The following is a 15,713-nucleotide window of genomic DNA, read 5'->3' as shown; positions in this document are numbered from 1 at the left end:
AACCCAGCTACCAGCTGCCTCTGCAAGCTCCAACTATCCTCCAGCCTGCCCGCTCTCCAACTTTACTGGAAGCACACCTTCTGACCCTCCGGATCGCTGCCTACGGATTGTGCCCCAAGAACCCCCCCTTTAGATCATCTACCTGGAGATCACAAGCCCGAGAGTCTGGACTAGACGACCAGAGAACGCATCCTTTGGGAGAATTAAAATGACGGTTTTTCCTCTTGAGATAATTAAACTTTTGAAACTTACCTGTGTCCTACAGTGATTCTGCATGTGGGTCAGAAAGATCGGTTCTAATATGACACTAAGACTAATTATACAACAAATTTTTGTTTCCAAATTCCTCAAGATAAACCTTGGTTCTCAAACAAAGATATACTGAATGGTAATGTTGCATAATTTGTATTGGTTTGACTTTTATTGGCTTGTTCCTTCATTTGTATGTTCATTAGTTTTCTTTATTCCTTTTTTGGCTTGGTATTCTTATTTGAATTGTTCTAGCCTAATAAAGAGTTTGTTAATTGAAATATGTTTAACTTGCAGTTGAAGTATTTTTTAATTAATTCATACATAAAAAAAAAAATAAAAAAAATGTGTGAATTTATTCCTTGTGTGCAGAGTTTTGCCAGGACAGACCAAAAAGTTATTTAAGTAAATATTAAATAATATAAGCATTCTAACTGCACAACACTGTTCATGTCAGGTAGTCCTCATGATTACTCCTCTCTCTCTCTCTCTCTCTCTATATATATATATATACATATATACACATATATATATATATATATATATATGTATATATATATATATATATATACACATATGTTTCTATCCCCTTTGTTATGAAGCCCCTAAAAAGTTGTGGTGCAACCAATTGTCCTTCAAAATCACATACAGGTCCTTCTCAAAAAATTAGCATATTGTGATAAAGTTCATTATTTTCCATAATGTCATGATGAAAATTTAACATTCATATATTTTAGATTCATTGCACACTAACTGAAATATTTCAGGTCTTTTATTGTCTTAATACGGATGATTGTGGCATACAGCTCATGAAAACCCAAAATTCCTATCTCACAAAATTAGCATATTTTATCCGATCAATAAAAGAAAAGTGTTTTTAATACAAAAAACGTCAACCTTCAAATAATCATGTACAGTTATGCACTCAATACTTGGTCGGGAATCCTTTTGCAGAAATGACTGCTTCAATGCGGCGTGGCATGGAGGCAATCAGCCTGTGGCACTGCTGAGGTCTTATGGAGGCCCAGGATGCTTCGATAGCGGCCTTTAGCTCATCCAGAGTGTTGGGTCTTGAGTCTCTCAACGTTCTCTTCACAATATCCCACAGATTCTCTATGGGGTTCAGGTCAGGAGAGTTGGCAGGCCAATTGAGCACAGTGATACCATGGTCAGTAAACCATTTACTAGTGGTTTTGGCACTGTGAGCTGGTGCCAGGTCGTGCTGAAAAATGAAATCTTCATCTCCATAAAGCTTTTCAGCAGATGGAAGCATGAAGTGCTCCAAAATCTCCTGATAGCTAGCTGCATTGACCCTGCCCTTGATAAAACACAGTGGACCAACACCAGCAGCTGACATGGCACCCCAGACCATCACTGACTGTGGGTACTTGACACTGGACTTCTGGCATTTTGGCATTTCCTTCTCCCCAGTCTTCCTCCAGACTCTGGCACCTTGATTTCCGAATGACATGCAGAATTTGCTTTCATCCGAAAAAAGTACTTTGGACCACTGAGCAACAGTCCAGTGCTGCTTCTCTGTAGCCCAGGTCTGGGGAATGCGGCACCTGTAGCTCATTTCCTGCACACGCCTGTGCACGGTGGCTGTGGATGTTTCTACTCCAGACTCAGTCCACTGCTTCCGCAGGTCCCCCAAGGTCTGGAATCGGCCCTTCTCCACAATCTTCCTCAGGGTCCGGTCACCTCTTCTCATTGTGCAGCGTTTTCTGCCACACCTTTTCATTCCCACAGACTTCCCACTGAGGTGCCTTGATACAGCACTCTGGGAACAGCCTATTCGTTCAGAAATTTCTTTGTGTGTCTTACCCTCTTGCTTGAGGGTGTCAATAGTGGCCTTCTGGACAGCAGTCAGGTCAGCAGTCTTACCCATGATTGGGGTTTTGAGTGATGAACCAGGCTGGGAGTTTTAAAGGCCTCAGGAATCTTTTGCAGGTGTTTAGAGTTAACTCGTTGATTCAGATGATTAAGTTCATAGCTCGTTTAGAGACCCTTTTAATGATATGCTAATTTTGTGAGATAGGAATTTTGGGTTTTCATGAGCTGTATGCCAAAATCATCCGTATTAAGACAAGAAAAGACCTGAAATATTTCAGTTAGTGTGCAATGAATCTAAAATATATGAATGTTACATTTTCATCATTACATTATGGAAAATAATTAACTTTATCACAATATGCTAATATTTTGAGAAGGACCTGTATTTGGTGAAATGAAGTCCACCTGTGTGCAGTCTAAGTGTCATGTGATCTGTCAGTATAGACAAACATTTTCTGAAAGGCCCCAAATGGGCCACTAAGCAAGAGGTATCACACCAACATGAAGGAGCTGGAGCAGTTTTGCCTTGAGGAATGTGCAAAAATTCCAGTGGCAAGCGCATAGACTTATCCAAGGCAACTTGCCGCTGTGGCTCTACAAAGTACGGCCTGTAGGGAGGGGTAAACAGCTATGTACGCTGAAATTGTATGTTATTTTGTCCTATCTGTTGTTTCCTTCACAATTTAAAAATAAATGTTCAAAGTTTTAGGCATGTTCTGTAAATACCATGGTGCAAACTCTCAAACAGTCAATTTTATTTCCAGGTTGTCAGGCAACAAAACATGAAAAATGCCAAGAAGGGTGAATTCTTTTATAAGGCACTGTATGCCATGTAGTTGAACATCTCCCATCTGATAAGTTTAGCCCAAAAGTCAACCATTCCACTAAGCTGAGGCCAATTACGGTGCATTTAGTTTTTTTCTGTTAGAAATCTTTCCTGTGTTCCTCTCTGTCTGCTCCTACTCATTTCCTCACCTCCCTCTCTCTTCATTGGTCTCAGGTGTTACTCATTCTCTCCTGATTACTCTCACCTGCTTCTCATGCCTTCTCCTTTGTATTTAAGAGGAAGGGTTAGGGTTCTCCTCTGTATTTAAGCTGTCTGGTTTTATCTGTTCCTTGCTGGTTTCTTCAGGCATGCTGCTCCTGGCCCGATGCTCCGCTGTTCAGTTTTTGGTCCGTCATGTGTCCCAGTTCTTTGTTTGTACCCTTCTTGCCAGGTTGTCTTTGTTGTTTTATTAAATATTATTTTACTTCATCCCTTCTGTGTTTACCTGCAATTGGGTCCTACTGCAAACCAAACATGATTCTTTGTTGATTTGTGTCTACTTCTGACAAGCCACTGTTCCTAAGCACCTCAAATATTGTAACTAGAAACACATTTGTATTATTAATATCTGGCAAAATAAAATATAAAAACCTATCTGCCATCTAATTAAACTAAGCAGGTTATCTGAGATTTAACTTCATACACAGAGGGTAGTGTTGGAAGTATGATTATTGATTGATTAATCCTTATCAATAATTATAATTAAAAATCATAATTTGACAAAATTAATTTCTTAACCAAAATCCTCATTTATGAATCGAGACCAGAGATGTCTTCTGGTGTTGTAATTGTGGCTCAACGTCTTTGATAATTATAACCGTTAAATACTCAGTAATAATTAATAACTATTACCGGAGATGTCACTGTTTAATTGACCGCTTCTGCCGAAACGTGTGGAACTTTTAACCTTATCTTGACTGACAAATCACTCATACACAAAATAAACCCAGAAACGCCCTGTCTTTATCTATTAGAATATTTATTAAATCACAGCCTGATACAATCCGTTCTTCTGATTTAATAATCTTCACCTACTCAAACATGCAAAGTTCTACACAAAAGGGGTAAAATATCTAACTAAACAAAAATAAAGCAAAACAGCAGTGGGATCAACCAGCAGTTATGGCAAAAATGATAATATGACAAAAAGGATATGGTTGTGAGTGGAGGGTGGGGCGCAGCTCCACTGTAACTCAGTGATACTCAGTCATAAAACCTCCCCCAACTCTTGAGCAGACAAAGAGTTATAAAACTTTTGGCGGCAAGCTAGCAAGCAGTGAGGTTGAAGACAAAGAAAATGGGGAATTTCACCATGAGGTTATTTTAACAGTCCAGTCTCACAGCGCATTTGCGCTTGCTCTCAGGTGTTCAATAACCCTGCAAAACACACACAAAGCTGGGGGGCGCAGCGGCCTCCAGACGTCAAACACGGCACATGAAAGTTTCAATAAAAAGGTTACAGTCACATATAATTCAGAACACATTAGATTAAATAGCGAATCTCATCGCACTAAAACCCTGCCCAGACTTTCTAAGAAAGAAAGAAAAATAAAGGATGGGTTTTACTTGTTGAAGCCTTCTTTCTCAGCGGAGTTGAGAGTGAATGGAGGGGGGAGTTGGAAATTACTGTGCATCCACAGTTAACTTCAGGAAAAGCGGTCAATCTTCGTCCTCTGGCCTCCTTGGCGAAAGGGAAAATATGATCTGACCATCAAAGTCGACTAGGACAAAACAAGGTGGCTCCTTGAAACTCCGTGGTTTTTTAGTTATGTGTTAAACTCACGTCTTCGATTGGCAGAGTGAAATTTCTGGCCTTCTTAGTCCAGAAACCTCTTTTATGAATTCTTTGTTGGCCAACGAGAGAGAATAAATGAAATTCACTCGGGACTCTTCTCCAGGTGATGCTTCAGATGTTGGTGACCGGACGCGGTCTCCAGCTGAAAAGCGTATGTTCAAACTGGGTGCCTTCATATATAGCGTCCTGTGACATCAGACTTGGGGCGCCCCGTCATATCAGTCGCAATGTCTGACGGGATATGTAGGAGCGGACCGTCCTGGATACAAAATGGCTGATGCCGTTGGAAAGGCATAGTGACGTCCAACAACGTGCAGATGGTCCAATATTCAGCAAACAAGTGGTCCAACAGTAGCTTCTATTATGTCTTGCAGCATTTAGCCAAACTGCATTTTACAAGTCAAATGTGAGACTAGTTAACATGAAGCAACAGAAGATTAGAGCATTGTGTTTCATTTTTACTTCAGTCCTGCATGGAAACTCACTTTCTCGCAACCAAGATTGCGCTGATGATGGCAGCCTCGGAGCTTCGCTCTCTCTTTGTTTTTGTATTTTGTGTGTTTTTATGTTTTTCGAGCCACAGTTCTGTGGTCTCGGGCCACAATCCTGTGGTTTCATTCAGTAGAGAGGAACTTCTCAACATCAGAGAGTCCTCTTGGGATTTTTTCACCATCTTTCATCGATCCGAAGTTCACTGAGCTCCTGGCAAGCGGAGCTGCGGTGCTATACAGGATACTGCGCCGAAAGCGTCGAAGGGGAAAGCGTGCTGGTAAAGCTCCGCAAAAGAGGACTTCGCACACCACTGCCTTCAATCCACCTGTCAAGTGTCCGCTCTCTAAACAACAAGATGGACGAGCTGCTTCTCCTCACCGGTAAAAACACAGATCTCCGTGGATCAGCGGTTCTCTGCTTCACCGTGACATGGCTGAGTGAAAACATCCCGGACCGCGCACTGCTGTTGCCGGACTTACAGCTGTTCAGAGCGGATCGCAGCGCAGAGCTATCCGGGAAGAGGCGAGGAGGCGGAATCTGCTTTTATATAAATGAAGGTTGGTGCAGAGACATAAAAGTGCTGGGAAAAACATGTAGCCCAGATCTGGAGTCATTTTCCATAATCTGTAAACCGTTTTATTCACCGAGAGAGTTTTCCTCCTAATAATTGGCTCATATTTTCCACCGCATGGCTGCACTTCTGCCGCGGAAAAACATCTTGCTGAGCTGATTACAGACGTGGAGAAAAAATACACGGACTCTTTCATCATAATACTGGGAGATTTTAACAGAGCAAACCTGTCCAATGAACTCCCCAAATACAGACAGCATATTAAGTGTCCCACCAGAGACAAAAACACACTGGACAATTGTTACACAGCTTTAAAGGACTCATATTATGCTGTTACCAGGGCTGCTCTGGGTTTTTCAGATCATTATCAAATCCACCTCATCCCAACCTACAGACAGAGACTAAGAGCTTCCAAACCCAAGGTTCACACTGTTAAGATGTGGACTGAGGAATCAAAGCAGATGCTACAGGCCTGCTTTGAATGCACAGACTGGACTGTTTTTGAAACCTCAGCCACTGACCTAAACCAACTAACTGATGTGGTGACATCATACATCAGTTTCTGTGAGGACATGTGTGTGCAGACCAAGACCATCTGCACCATGGTTTACTCCACACCTCAGGAATCTGCACAGGGAAAAGGAAGAAGCTCACAGCAGTGGAGATTGGGCGCAGTACAGGCAGGCCAGGAACAAACTAACAAAGGAGATCAAAGCAGCCAAAAGAAGCTAGAGTGAGAAGCTGAAGAACAGCCTTTCTACTGGTGACACTTCAACTGTATGGACTGGTCTGAGAAACCTGACTGCCTATAGGAGCCCCCCCACCCATCCTGAACAGAGTCGTCTCTTGGCCAACCGTCTGAATGGCTTCTACTGCAGACATGACAAGAAGCTATTCACACCTCAAATAATCTCCTCCACATCCCATTCAGGAACAAGTTCTTCCCACAAAGCTACCAACCCCCTACCTTCAGATCCTCTGCCTGCACTAAAGATCTTAGAGGAAGATGTAAACAGGCTCTTTCAGCGCATGAAAACAAAGAAAGCTGGAGGACCTGATAACGTCTCCCCATCATGCCTGACAGCCTGTGCAAATCAACTCGCTCTGATCTTCACAAGGATCTTCAACAAGTCACTGGAGAAATGTGAGGTCCCCTCCTGCCTCAAACGATCCACCATCATCCCGGTTCCCAAGAAACCCACCATTGTAGGTTAAATGACTACAGGCCTGTAGCCCTGACGTCTGTGATCATGAAGTCCTTTGAGCGGCTGGTGTTGAAGCACCTGAAAGACATCACAGGCCCCCTGCTGGACCCCCTGCAGTTTGCTTACCGAGCAAACAGGTCGGCAGATGATGCTGTTAACTTAGGTCTACACTTCATCCTGCAACACCTCGACCACCCAGGGACGTACGCCAGGATCCTGTTTGTAGACTTCAGCTCGGCCTTCAACAACATCATACCAGACATCCTCCACCAGAAGCTCACCCAGCTCAACGTCCCAGCCTCCACCTGTCAGTGGATCAACAGCTTCCTGACGGACCAACAGCAGCAGGTGAGACTGGGGAGCATCTTCTCCTGATCCAGATCAATAAGTACTGGTGTTCTATCCCCACTCCTCTTCTCCCTGTACACAAATGACTGCACCACAGCGGACCCGTCCGTGAAACTCCTTAAGTTTGCAGATGACACCACTGTCATTGGACTGATCCAGGACAGTGATGAGTCTGCATACAGACAGCAGGTGGATCGGCTGGTACACTGGTGCGGTCAGAACTACCTTGAACTGAACCCACTCAAGACTGTGGAAATGGTGGTGGACCTTCGGAGAACACCACCCCCATACACCCCCCTCACCATCCTCAATAACACTGTATCGGCCGTGGACCACTTCAGGTTCTTAGGAACCACCATCTCTGAGGACCTGAGATGGTCTTCACACATAGACACTGTTCTAAAGAAGGCCCAGCAGAGACTGTACTTCCTGAGGCAACTCAAGAAGTTCAACCTTCCACAGGAGCTGCTGGTCATCTTCTACACTGCCATCATTCAATCTTTCCTGTCTTCATCCATCTCAGTGTGGTTTGGCTCATCCACAAAACAGGACAGGTCCAGACTGCAACAAATAATCAGGACTGCAGAGAGAATAATCAGGGCTGACCTTCCCTCCATCCAGGACTTATACAGGTCTAGGGTCAGGAAAAGAGCTGCTAAAATCTCTGCAGACCCCACACACCCTGCACATAAACTGTTCAGAGCTTTACCTTCAGGCCGCCACTACAGAGCACTGTTCACTAAAACCAGCCGCCACAGAGACAGTTTCTTCCCCCAGGCTGTTTCTCTGTTGAACTTTCAATAAAGTACAGAACAACAGCATACAGATGTTGCAAATGCACCTTTTTATTATATATGTGTATATTGTACATTGAAAATTTGTATATTCTGTAATGCAAAAACAGAAAAAAGAGCAAAGTGTACCGGAGTCAAATTCTTTGTTTGTATGTACGAACTTGGCAATAAAGCTGATTCTGGTTCTGATTCTGATTCTGATAAATAGCAGTCCATCACCATTTGGTTTAATTCCATTAAAGATGCTGAAATGAAGCACCAACGCCATTTTAAACCATGTATAGAAGTAAAAACGTTATAAGGGGATGGCAGATGGTAGAACATTACTGCTCAGGAGAATTTCCTCTGCTGGCTAAGAAATTACCTTTATTTGCACCTGATTGGATCCCATTGACTCTTGATCATTAGTATGCTGCTTGTTATAAATGGGCTCAACACGTTAACTGATAAATACCCTAAATTATTCTTTTAACATGTTGGACTCATCCATTTTGGTCGCACAGTTTGACATGCGCAGCTCAACAGACATTGCAGCTCTTTTATCAGCTGATCGCTGCAATTGAGACATCAGCACACCAGGACAACTTCTCTTTCCATTTAATCCAAATTGCCCATTTTGTCCATAAATCTGCTGGTTTGGTTTCATAGACACTAAATGCGCATATATTTTTCTTTTATTATTATTGTTAGGCAGTCATTTTTATCCCCTTTTTGTAGAATGCTGCTTGTTAGTTAGGTGAAGGTTTTTGGACCAGAATAATGGTATATCAGGATTATTTGGCTTCAATAAATCCTCATATATATAATTAAGAGAAGTGTTTGTGTTTATTTCGTGCAAGAGTGATTTATCTGTCAAAACAAGGTCAAAGCTTCCCCAACTTCGGTGAAGCAGTTGAATTACAGTGACATTTTGTGGTTTTGGTAAATAATTGATCAATTATTATTGATGAATAGCTAATTGTAATTATTAAAGATCTTTGAGTCCATAATCACAACACCAGAGGACATCTCTGATTTCTATTTGTCAGTAATGATGTTTGGTTAAGAAATTTATTTTTTCAATTTAGGATTTTAAATTAAAATTCTTGATAAATATTAATTAATCAATAATCATAATTCTTACAAACATAAAGGACGACATAGGTCGGCAGGCAGGATATATACTGTTGCTTTGTCAACACAGAATTGACCAAACATGCTTGTTTTTGAAGAAAGTCAGAAAAAATATACAAACTGCAGACAGAAAGGTCTGAGCAATGTCGGTATAAAAAACAAAACAATTTTGTTTGTAGGAACAATAATTTATCACAGTGAATTACTGACTTTGAACTTGTATTAGTAAGAGGATGTTAGTTTTATAACTCTATTTAAGAATATTTACCATAGGGGTGTTGGGGAGGAAAGTAATTAAATTCACAAAGGGTCTAATTACTTTCCACTGAAAGATTCATTTCACAATCAGCTGTTGTTCTGGAGCAGCGGTACTCAATGCAAGCCATCAGGGGTCGGGTTCCTGCATAGTTTAGATGTCTCTTTGCTTTAACACACCTGATTTAAATTGATGATTGTTCTACTGGCTTTTGAAGAGCAACAGAGAATTGGATAATATACAGTACAGTCCAAAAGTTTAGACACACCTTCTCATTCAAAGAGTTTTCTTTATTTTCATGACTATAGATATTGTAGCTTCACAAAGAAGGCATCAAAACTATGAATGAACACATGTGGAATTATATACTGAACAAAAAAGTGAGAAACAACTGAAAATATGTCTTATATTCTAGGTTCTTCAAAGTAGCCACCTTTTGCTTTGATTACTGCTCTGCACACTCTTGGCCTTCTGTTGATGAGCTTCAAGAGGTAGTCACCTGAAATGGTTTTCCAACAGTCTTGAAGGAGTTCCCAGAGATGCTTAGCACTTGTTGGCCCTTTTGCCTTCACTCTGCGGTTCAGCTCACCCCAAACTATCTCGATTGGGTTCAGGTCCGATGACTGTGGAGGCCAGGTCATCTGATGCAGCACCCCATCACTCTCCTTCTTGGTCAAATAGCCCTTACACAGCCTGGAGGTGTGTTTGGGGTCATTGTCCTGTTGAAAAATAAATGATGGTCCAACTAAACGCAAACCGGATAGAATAGCATGCCGCTGCAAGATGCTGTGGTAGCCATGCTGGTTCACTATGCCTTAAATTTTTAATAAATCCCCAACAGTGTCACCAGCAAAGCACCCCCACACCATCACACCTCCTCCTCCATGCTTCACGGTGGGAACCAGGCATGTAGAGTCCATCCGTTCACCTCTTCTGCGCCGCATAAAGACACGGTGGTTGGAAACAAAGATCTCAAACTTGGACTCATCATTCTAAAGCACAGATTTCCACTGGTCTAATGTCCACTCCTTGTGTTATTTAGCCCAAACAAGTCTCTTCTGCTTGTTGCCTGTCCTCAGCAGTGGTTTCCTAGCAGCTATTTTACCATGAAGGCCTGATTCACACAGTCTCCTCTTAACAGATGTTCTAGAGATGTGTCTGCTGCTAGAACTCTGTGTGGCATTGACTTGTTCTCTAATCTGAGCTGCTGTTAACCTGCGATTTCTGAGGCTGGTGACTCAGATGAACTTATTGTCCACAGCAGAGGTGACTCTTGGTCTTCCTTTCCTGGGGCGGTCCTCATGTGAGCCAGTTTCTTTGTAGCGCTTGATGGTTTTTGCAACTGCACTTGGGGACACTTTCAAAGTTTTCCCAATTGTTCAGACTGACTGACCTTCATTTCTTAAAGTAATGATGACCACTCGTTTTTCTTTACTTAGCTGCTTGTTTCTTGCCATAATACAAATTCTAACAGTCTATTCAGTAGGACTATCAGCTGTATACTGTATCCACCTCCTGCACAACACAATTGATGGTCCCAACCCCATTTATAAGGCTTGAAATCCCACTTATATAAACCTGACAGGGCTCACCTGTGAAGTGAAAACCATTTCAGGTGACTACCACTTGAAGCTCATCAACAGAATGCCAAGAGTGTGCGGAGCAGTAATCAAAGCAAAAGGTGGCTACTTTGAAGAACCTAGAATATAACACATATTTTCAGTTGTTTCACACTTTTTTGTTCAGTATATAATTCCACATTTGTTAATTAATAGTTTTGATGCCTTCAGTGTGAAGCTACAATATTCACAGTCATGAAAATGAAGACAACTCTTTGAATGAGAAGGTGTGTCCAAACCTTTGGTCTGTACTGTAAATATCTGATATATGAGATGTGAGTGAGCCTGGACATCATGCGTTAAACATGCATGACAGAGGCCTTCAGCACTAAAGCTGGTGGACCACTGTTTTGTTTCCCTGCTTTGACACACCTGTTTTAACAAGCCTCTGCAGAGACTGAGCAAAGAAAAGTAAAACATTGCACAGAATAAAGTCAGTTGGAGTAAATAATAAATAGATTTTAAGTTTTGACTGTTTTTCTTTTTCCTTTGCTGCTGTAAATGTTCTGTTTTATCTCCGGTTACAACTTACTTAAATTTTTGTTCTGTTTCTGTATCTTCATTTGTCATTTGTCATTTAGTTTATTTTATTTTTTGTCTTTTAATCTTAAGTCTGTATAGAAAGCAGGATTAGTGGGCTAACAGAGTAACCTCAGGTTCAGAGTTGAGCATTTTCTATATCATAAACCTTCTTCTATTCTTTTCTGGCTCTTGCAACATTATAATTTAACCTCAGATTAGAGGTCAGGACCAAGAAAGCACTGTCTCTCAACCAATGGATTCCATGAGAAAGTGAGAAGAACAATGGTGAGTGAAGGTACTACTGCTCCACTCTTTTTTTTCCTGACCAAGTTACACCATTGCATCAGAATGTCTGAAACATCATGCCAAAACAATCACATCAACCTTCCAGATCATTTTATTCAGGTGTTCAATTACTTCCATGGCCACAGGTGTATAAAATCCAGGAAGTGTATAAAATCCAACGGGTCACTTTCAGAAACTGTGATGTCAAGTGTGGCACCATGGTAGGATGCCAACCAGTATAATACGTGAGTTTATGAAATTTCCCCATTATGGCACATTCTACAATCAGTAGTTAGTGGCATTGTTGTTAGAAAAGTCAAAAATTTGTGTGGTGTTCAGATTGGCTCAATAACTGCACCAAACAGCTTCATGTAATGGGTTTCCATGGCTGAAGTGAACCATCCAAGCCTTACATCTCCAAGCTCAATGCAAAGGGTTGGATGCAGTGGTATAAGTACACTGTATTCTCTGGAGTGAGGTATCTCATTTCATTGTGTGGAAATCAGATGACTGAGTTTTCAGTAGGAGAACGCCACTGGTCTGACTGGACAGTGTGAAGTGCAAAGTTTGGTGCAGAGGGGATTATGGTTTGAGACTGTTTTTTTAAGAGTTGGGCTCTGAAACCCTTACCTTCACTGAAAGGCACTCTTAATACATTTTGGACAATTTCATGCTTGTACGTATGTAGGAACAGATAAGGAAGGACTCTTGCAGTTCTAACATGACTGCACACCAGTTTACAAAGCAAGATCCATAAAGACATGGATAAGCGAGCTTAGTGTTGAGGAACATAATTGCACTGCACCAAATCATGATCCCAACCAAATCAAACACCTTTAGTTCTGAGTGAGCCAGACCTTCTCGTCCATCAGTGTCTGACCTCAAATATACTCTTTTTAAAGAAAGATCCAAAATCTCCATAAACACAATCCTAGAACTTTGCATTCCCAGAAGAACTTCTAATGGCAGGCCAACTCCACTTTGAAAGCCTATGTGTTAAAAATAGGATGTCATTAAAATGTGTGTGTAAACGTCTCTCAATAATTTTAGCAACATATATGTACCTAAAACAGACTGATTACTCTGAAAGATTTTCCTAAAGTTTAAGTTTGACCTCAATTATCTTTCTCAAATAAAGTGGGAATATTTCTTCATCATTTGTCAGGAGCACAGAGTGCATCATACTGTCCAAAAGTCTCCACATTGTGCCTGTACATGCATGATCATACATCACTTGCATAACATGAAATCTGACTAACTATATTAAGACTGTTTAATATCACATTAACCATAACAATTATTAAATATTTATTAATTTGCACGTTTACTGTCTTTTTTCCCTGTGGGACCAGCTTTGCTCCTGCCTCTTCGTTGTGATGGGTTCCTTTATTCAAGCTCAAAGTTGATATCCAGCTTCATTGTACCACTTAATATGACACTGAAGATTGTTCTAAGTTCAACCAGATCTTTATGGGGGAAATTTACTGCCAAAAATCTAGAGCACATATTTTCAATTTGAGAGCAGGATTTCATTCTGCTTGCACTCAAACTTAGTAATGCTTGCACTCAAAACTAGTAATGCCTGCAGTCCAAACTTCTGCTTTCTTTCAAATATACTCTGTTATCTCTCAAATCTTTGTTTCTGCGCTCTGATCTAATGCTTCTTGCATAGATAATTTCTCCTGCTTGCTTCATCCTCCATGCGCACAAACTTGCTCTTTGCTCGGATCAAAACTGCGCTCTAAAGTTTCTTCCCTGCTCGCAAATTATTTTTGCTCTCTCTCAGATTAAAGTTGTATCATCTCCTAGCAACCATGTCACCCAATAGAATGACAGTGTGCAAATGCTAGGTGACAGGCTTAGTCGGGATGCGCTTGTTACAAGCAGAATGAAATCCTGCTCTCAAATTAAAAATATGTGCTCTTGATTTTCTGCCGGAAATTTCCCCCATAGATCTCTTTAAGAAAAGCCAGATAGGCTAAACCTGTTTCATCGTATAGGGCCCTGTTGTTTGTTCAGTTATGAAACTGGTTTCAATGATCTTTCAGGTCAATTTTCCCCAATTTATGAGCTGTGAAGACTGAAAGATTCTGGAAAGCTTGAGAAAACACAGAAGTGATCTCTTGCTGAGATTTTGTTTTTCTCATTAATTCCTAGTATTAATTATGGATCAGACTATCAAACAGTTATTCTAAATGCAGACACAACCCAGGCCCATATGAAGAAATATTTTTTTAAAAGCAAAAAGAGGTTTAATCAGTACTATTTTAAAGTCACACATTGGATGAATAATTTATTTTGTCTGTAAGCAAAAATAAACATTTGGATGCAGGTGTTTGCAGTTTAGTGTCATCAGATTGTTAAAGCAGACAGGCTTTGTATTAACATTTTATAAAAGTTAGTTTGTCTTTTTCTCTTTTTTGTGCAGCTGCTGAACAGCGGGTAACACAGAATCCTTTCATTTTCCTGCATGTTTTGTTTGCAACATTAAATCCAAGCGTCTCTGTGTGTGTTTATCTAAGCGGGGTGCTTCGCTCTGCAGATTAATAGCTGTAAACACTGTTTCACAAATTATCTAGTGGTCCCTATGCATCTACTTTTCTGTCCTGACAAATGCATACATAGAAACAAACACATTTCAATTCTTAAATACCAGTTAGACTAGCCTGCAATTAGTTTTTTAAGAATGTTTGGATTTGACTTTTTTAAGACTGTGTCATTAAAGCTCTTACCTGGCTTTTCTGTGGACAGGATATTCCTTGGGATGCTAACTCGGTCCTCAGAGTTCCGGGCCCAGTCCACCATTCCCCTCCAGCCCTTCATGGGGAAGTTGAAGTCAGTCTGATCCATTACTGGGCGCTTATGGATGCTCAAAACTGTAATAGAGAGAACAGTGACTAAAACACATACATGGATTATTTACTGTATGTGAGGTTTTATAGTTTAGACATTCACAGTAAAAAGTAAGTACACCCTCCTTTTTTATAAATCAAGACAATAAAAAGTAAGTAAGCTGAAGAAGGAGTCCTATCGGCTGTGGTTGGCTTGTGGGACTGGTACTGTGAGACCAAGTGTATCGCAGCCCAGGCTGTGGCACAGGCAAAAACGTCTGGGAGGAGCCCAGGGAGGAGTTCGGTGAGGCTAAGGAGAAGGACTACAGGTTGGCCTCAAAGCGATTCTGGCAAATCGTCCAACGCCTCAGGGAGGGGAAGCAGTTCTTTGCCAACACTGTTTACAGTGGGGGTTGGAGGTTGCTGAGCTCGACTGGAGACATTATCGGGCGGTGGAAGGAGTACTTTGAGGATCTCCTCAATCCTGCCATTAAACATTCCCTGATGGAAGCAAAGGCTGGGGACTCTGGGTTAGACTCTTTCATCACCCAGGCTGAAGTCACCAAGGTGGTTAAAAAGCTCCAAGGTGGCAGGGCTTCAGGGGTGGATGAGATTCGCTCTGAGTACCTCAAGTTTCTATATGTTGTAGGGCTGTCATGGTTGACACGCCTCTTCAACATTACGTGGCGGTCGGGGAAAGTGCCTCTGGACTTGCAGACTGGGGTCACTGAGGAGTGAGTAAATGTATTTATGCGTTTCTGAATGAGTGTTGAAGGATGTGGATTCTGTGACTTGTTTGTAATGTTTTTTTTTTCTCCTGATCATTTTCTGCCATGGCATATGATGCTACTGTCTGCATTTATAACATTGTGGGACAAATAAATTTTTTTCCATAAATATATTTTTACCGTAGAAAGTAGCAAATTTGCTGTAACCTGGTGCAGTGCATCTGTCAATGTATTTTACAAGGATGT

At 41.3% G+C, this 15,713-nt stretch overlaps 1 protein-coding gene across 6 annotated transcripts in view; it reads right to left on the bottom strand.

Annotated features, from left to right (window-relative positions):
* adgrb1a (adhesion G protein-coupled receptor B1a) overlaps nucleotides 1-15,713 on the bottom strand; it is a 266,143-nt gene that overhangs the window by 93,818 nt on the left and 156,612 nt on the right. For all 6 annotated transcript variants that reach the window (XM_047360511.1, XM_047360510.1, XM_047360509.1 and 3 more), the window contains one exon: nucleotides 14,641-14,784. In XM_047360511.1, coding sequence (XP_047216467.1) covers nucleotides 14,641-14,784 — 144 coding nt within the window. The remainder of the gene's footprint in view (nucleotides 1-14,640; nucleotides 14,785-15,713) is intronic.

Source organism: Girardinichthys multiradiatus, chromosome 3 (genome assembly GCF_021462225.1).
Source record: "Girardinichthys multiradiatus isolate DD_20200921_A chromosome 3, DD_fGirMul_XY1, whole genome shotgun sequence".
Taxonomy (NCBI): Eukaryota; Metazoa; Chordata; class Actinopteri; order Cyprinodontiformes; family Goodeidae; genus Girardinichthys; species Girardinichthys multiradiatus.
This window is presented reverse-complemented; position numbering and strand designations above follow the sequence as displayed.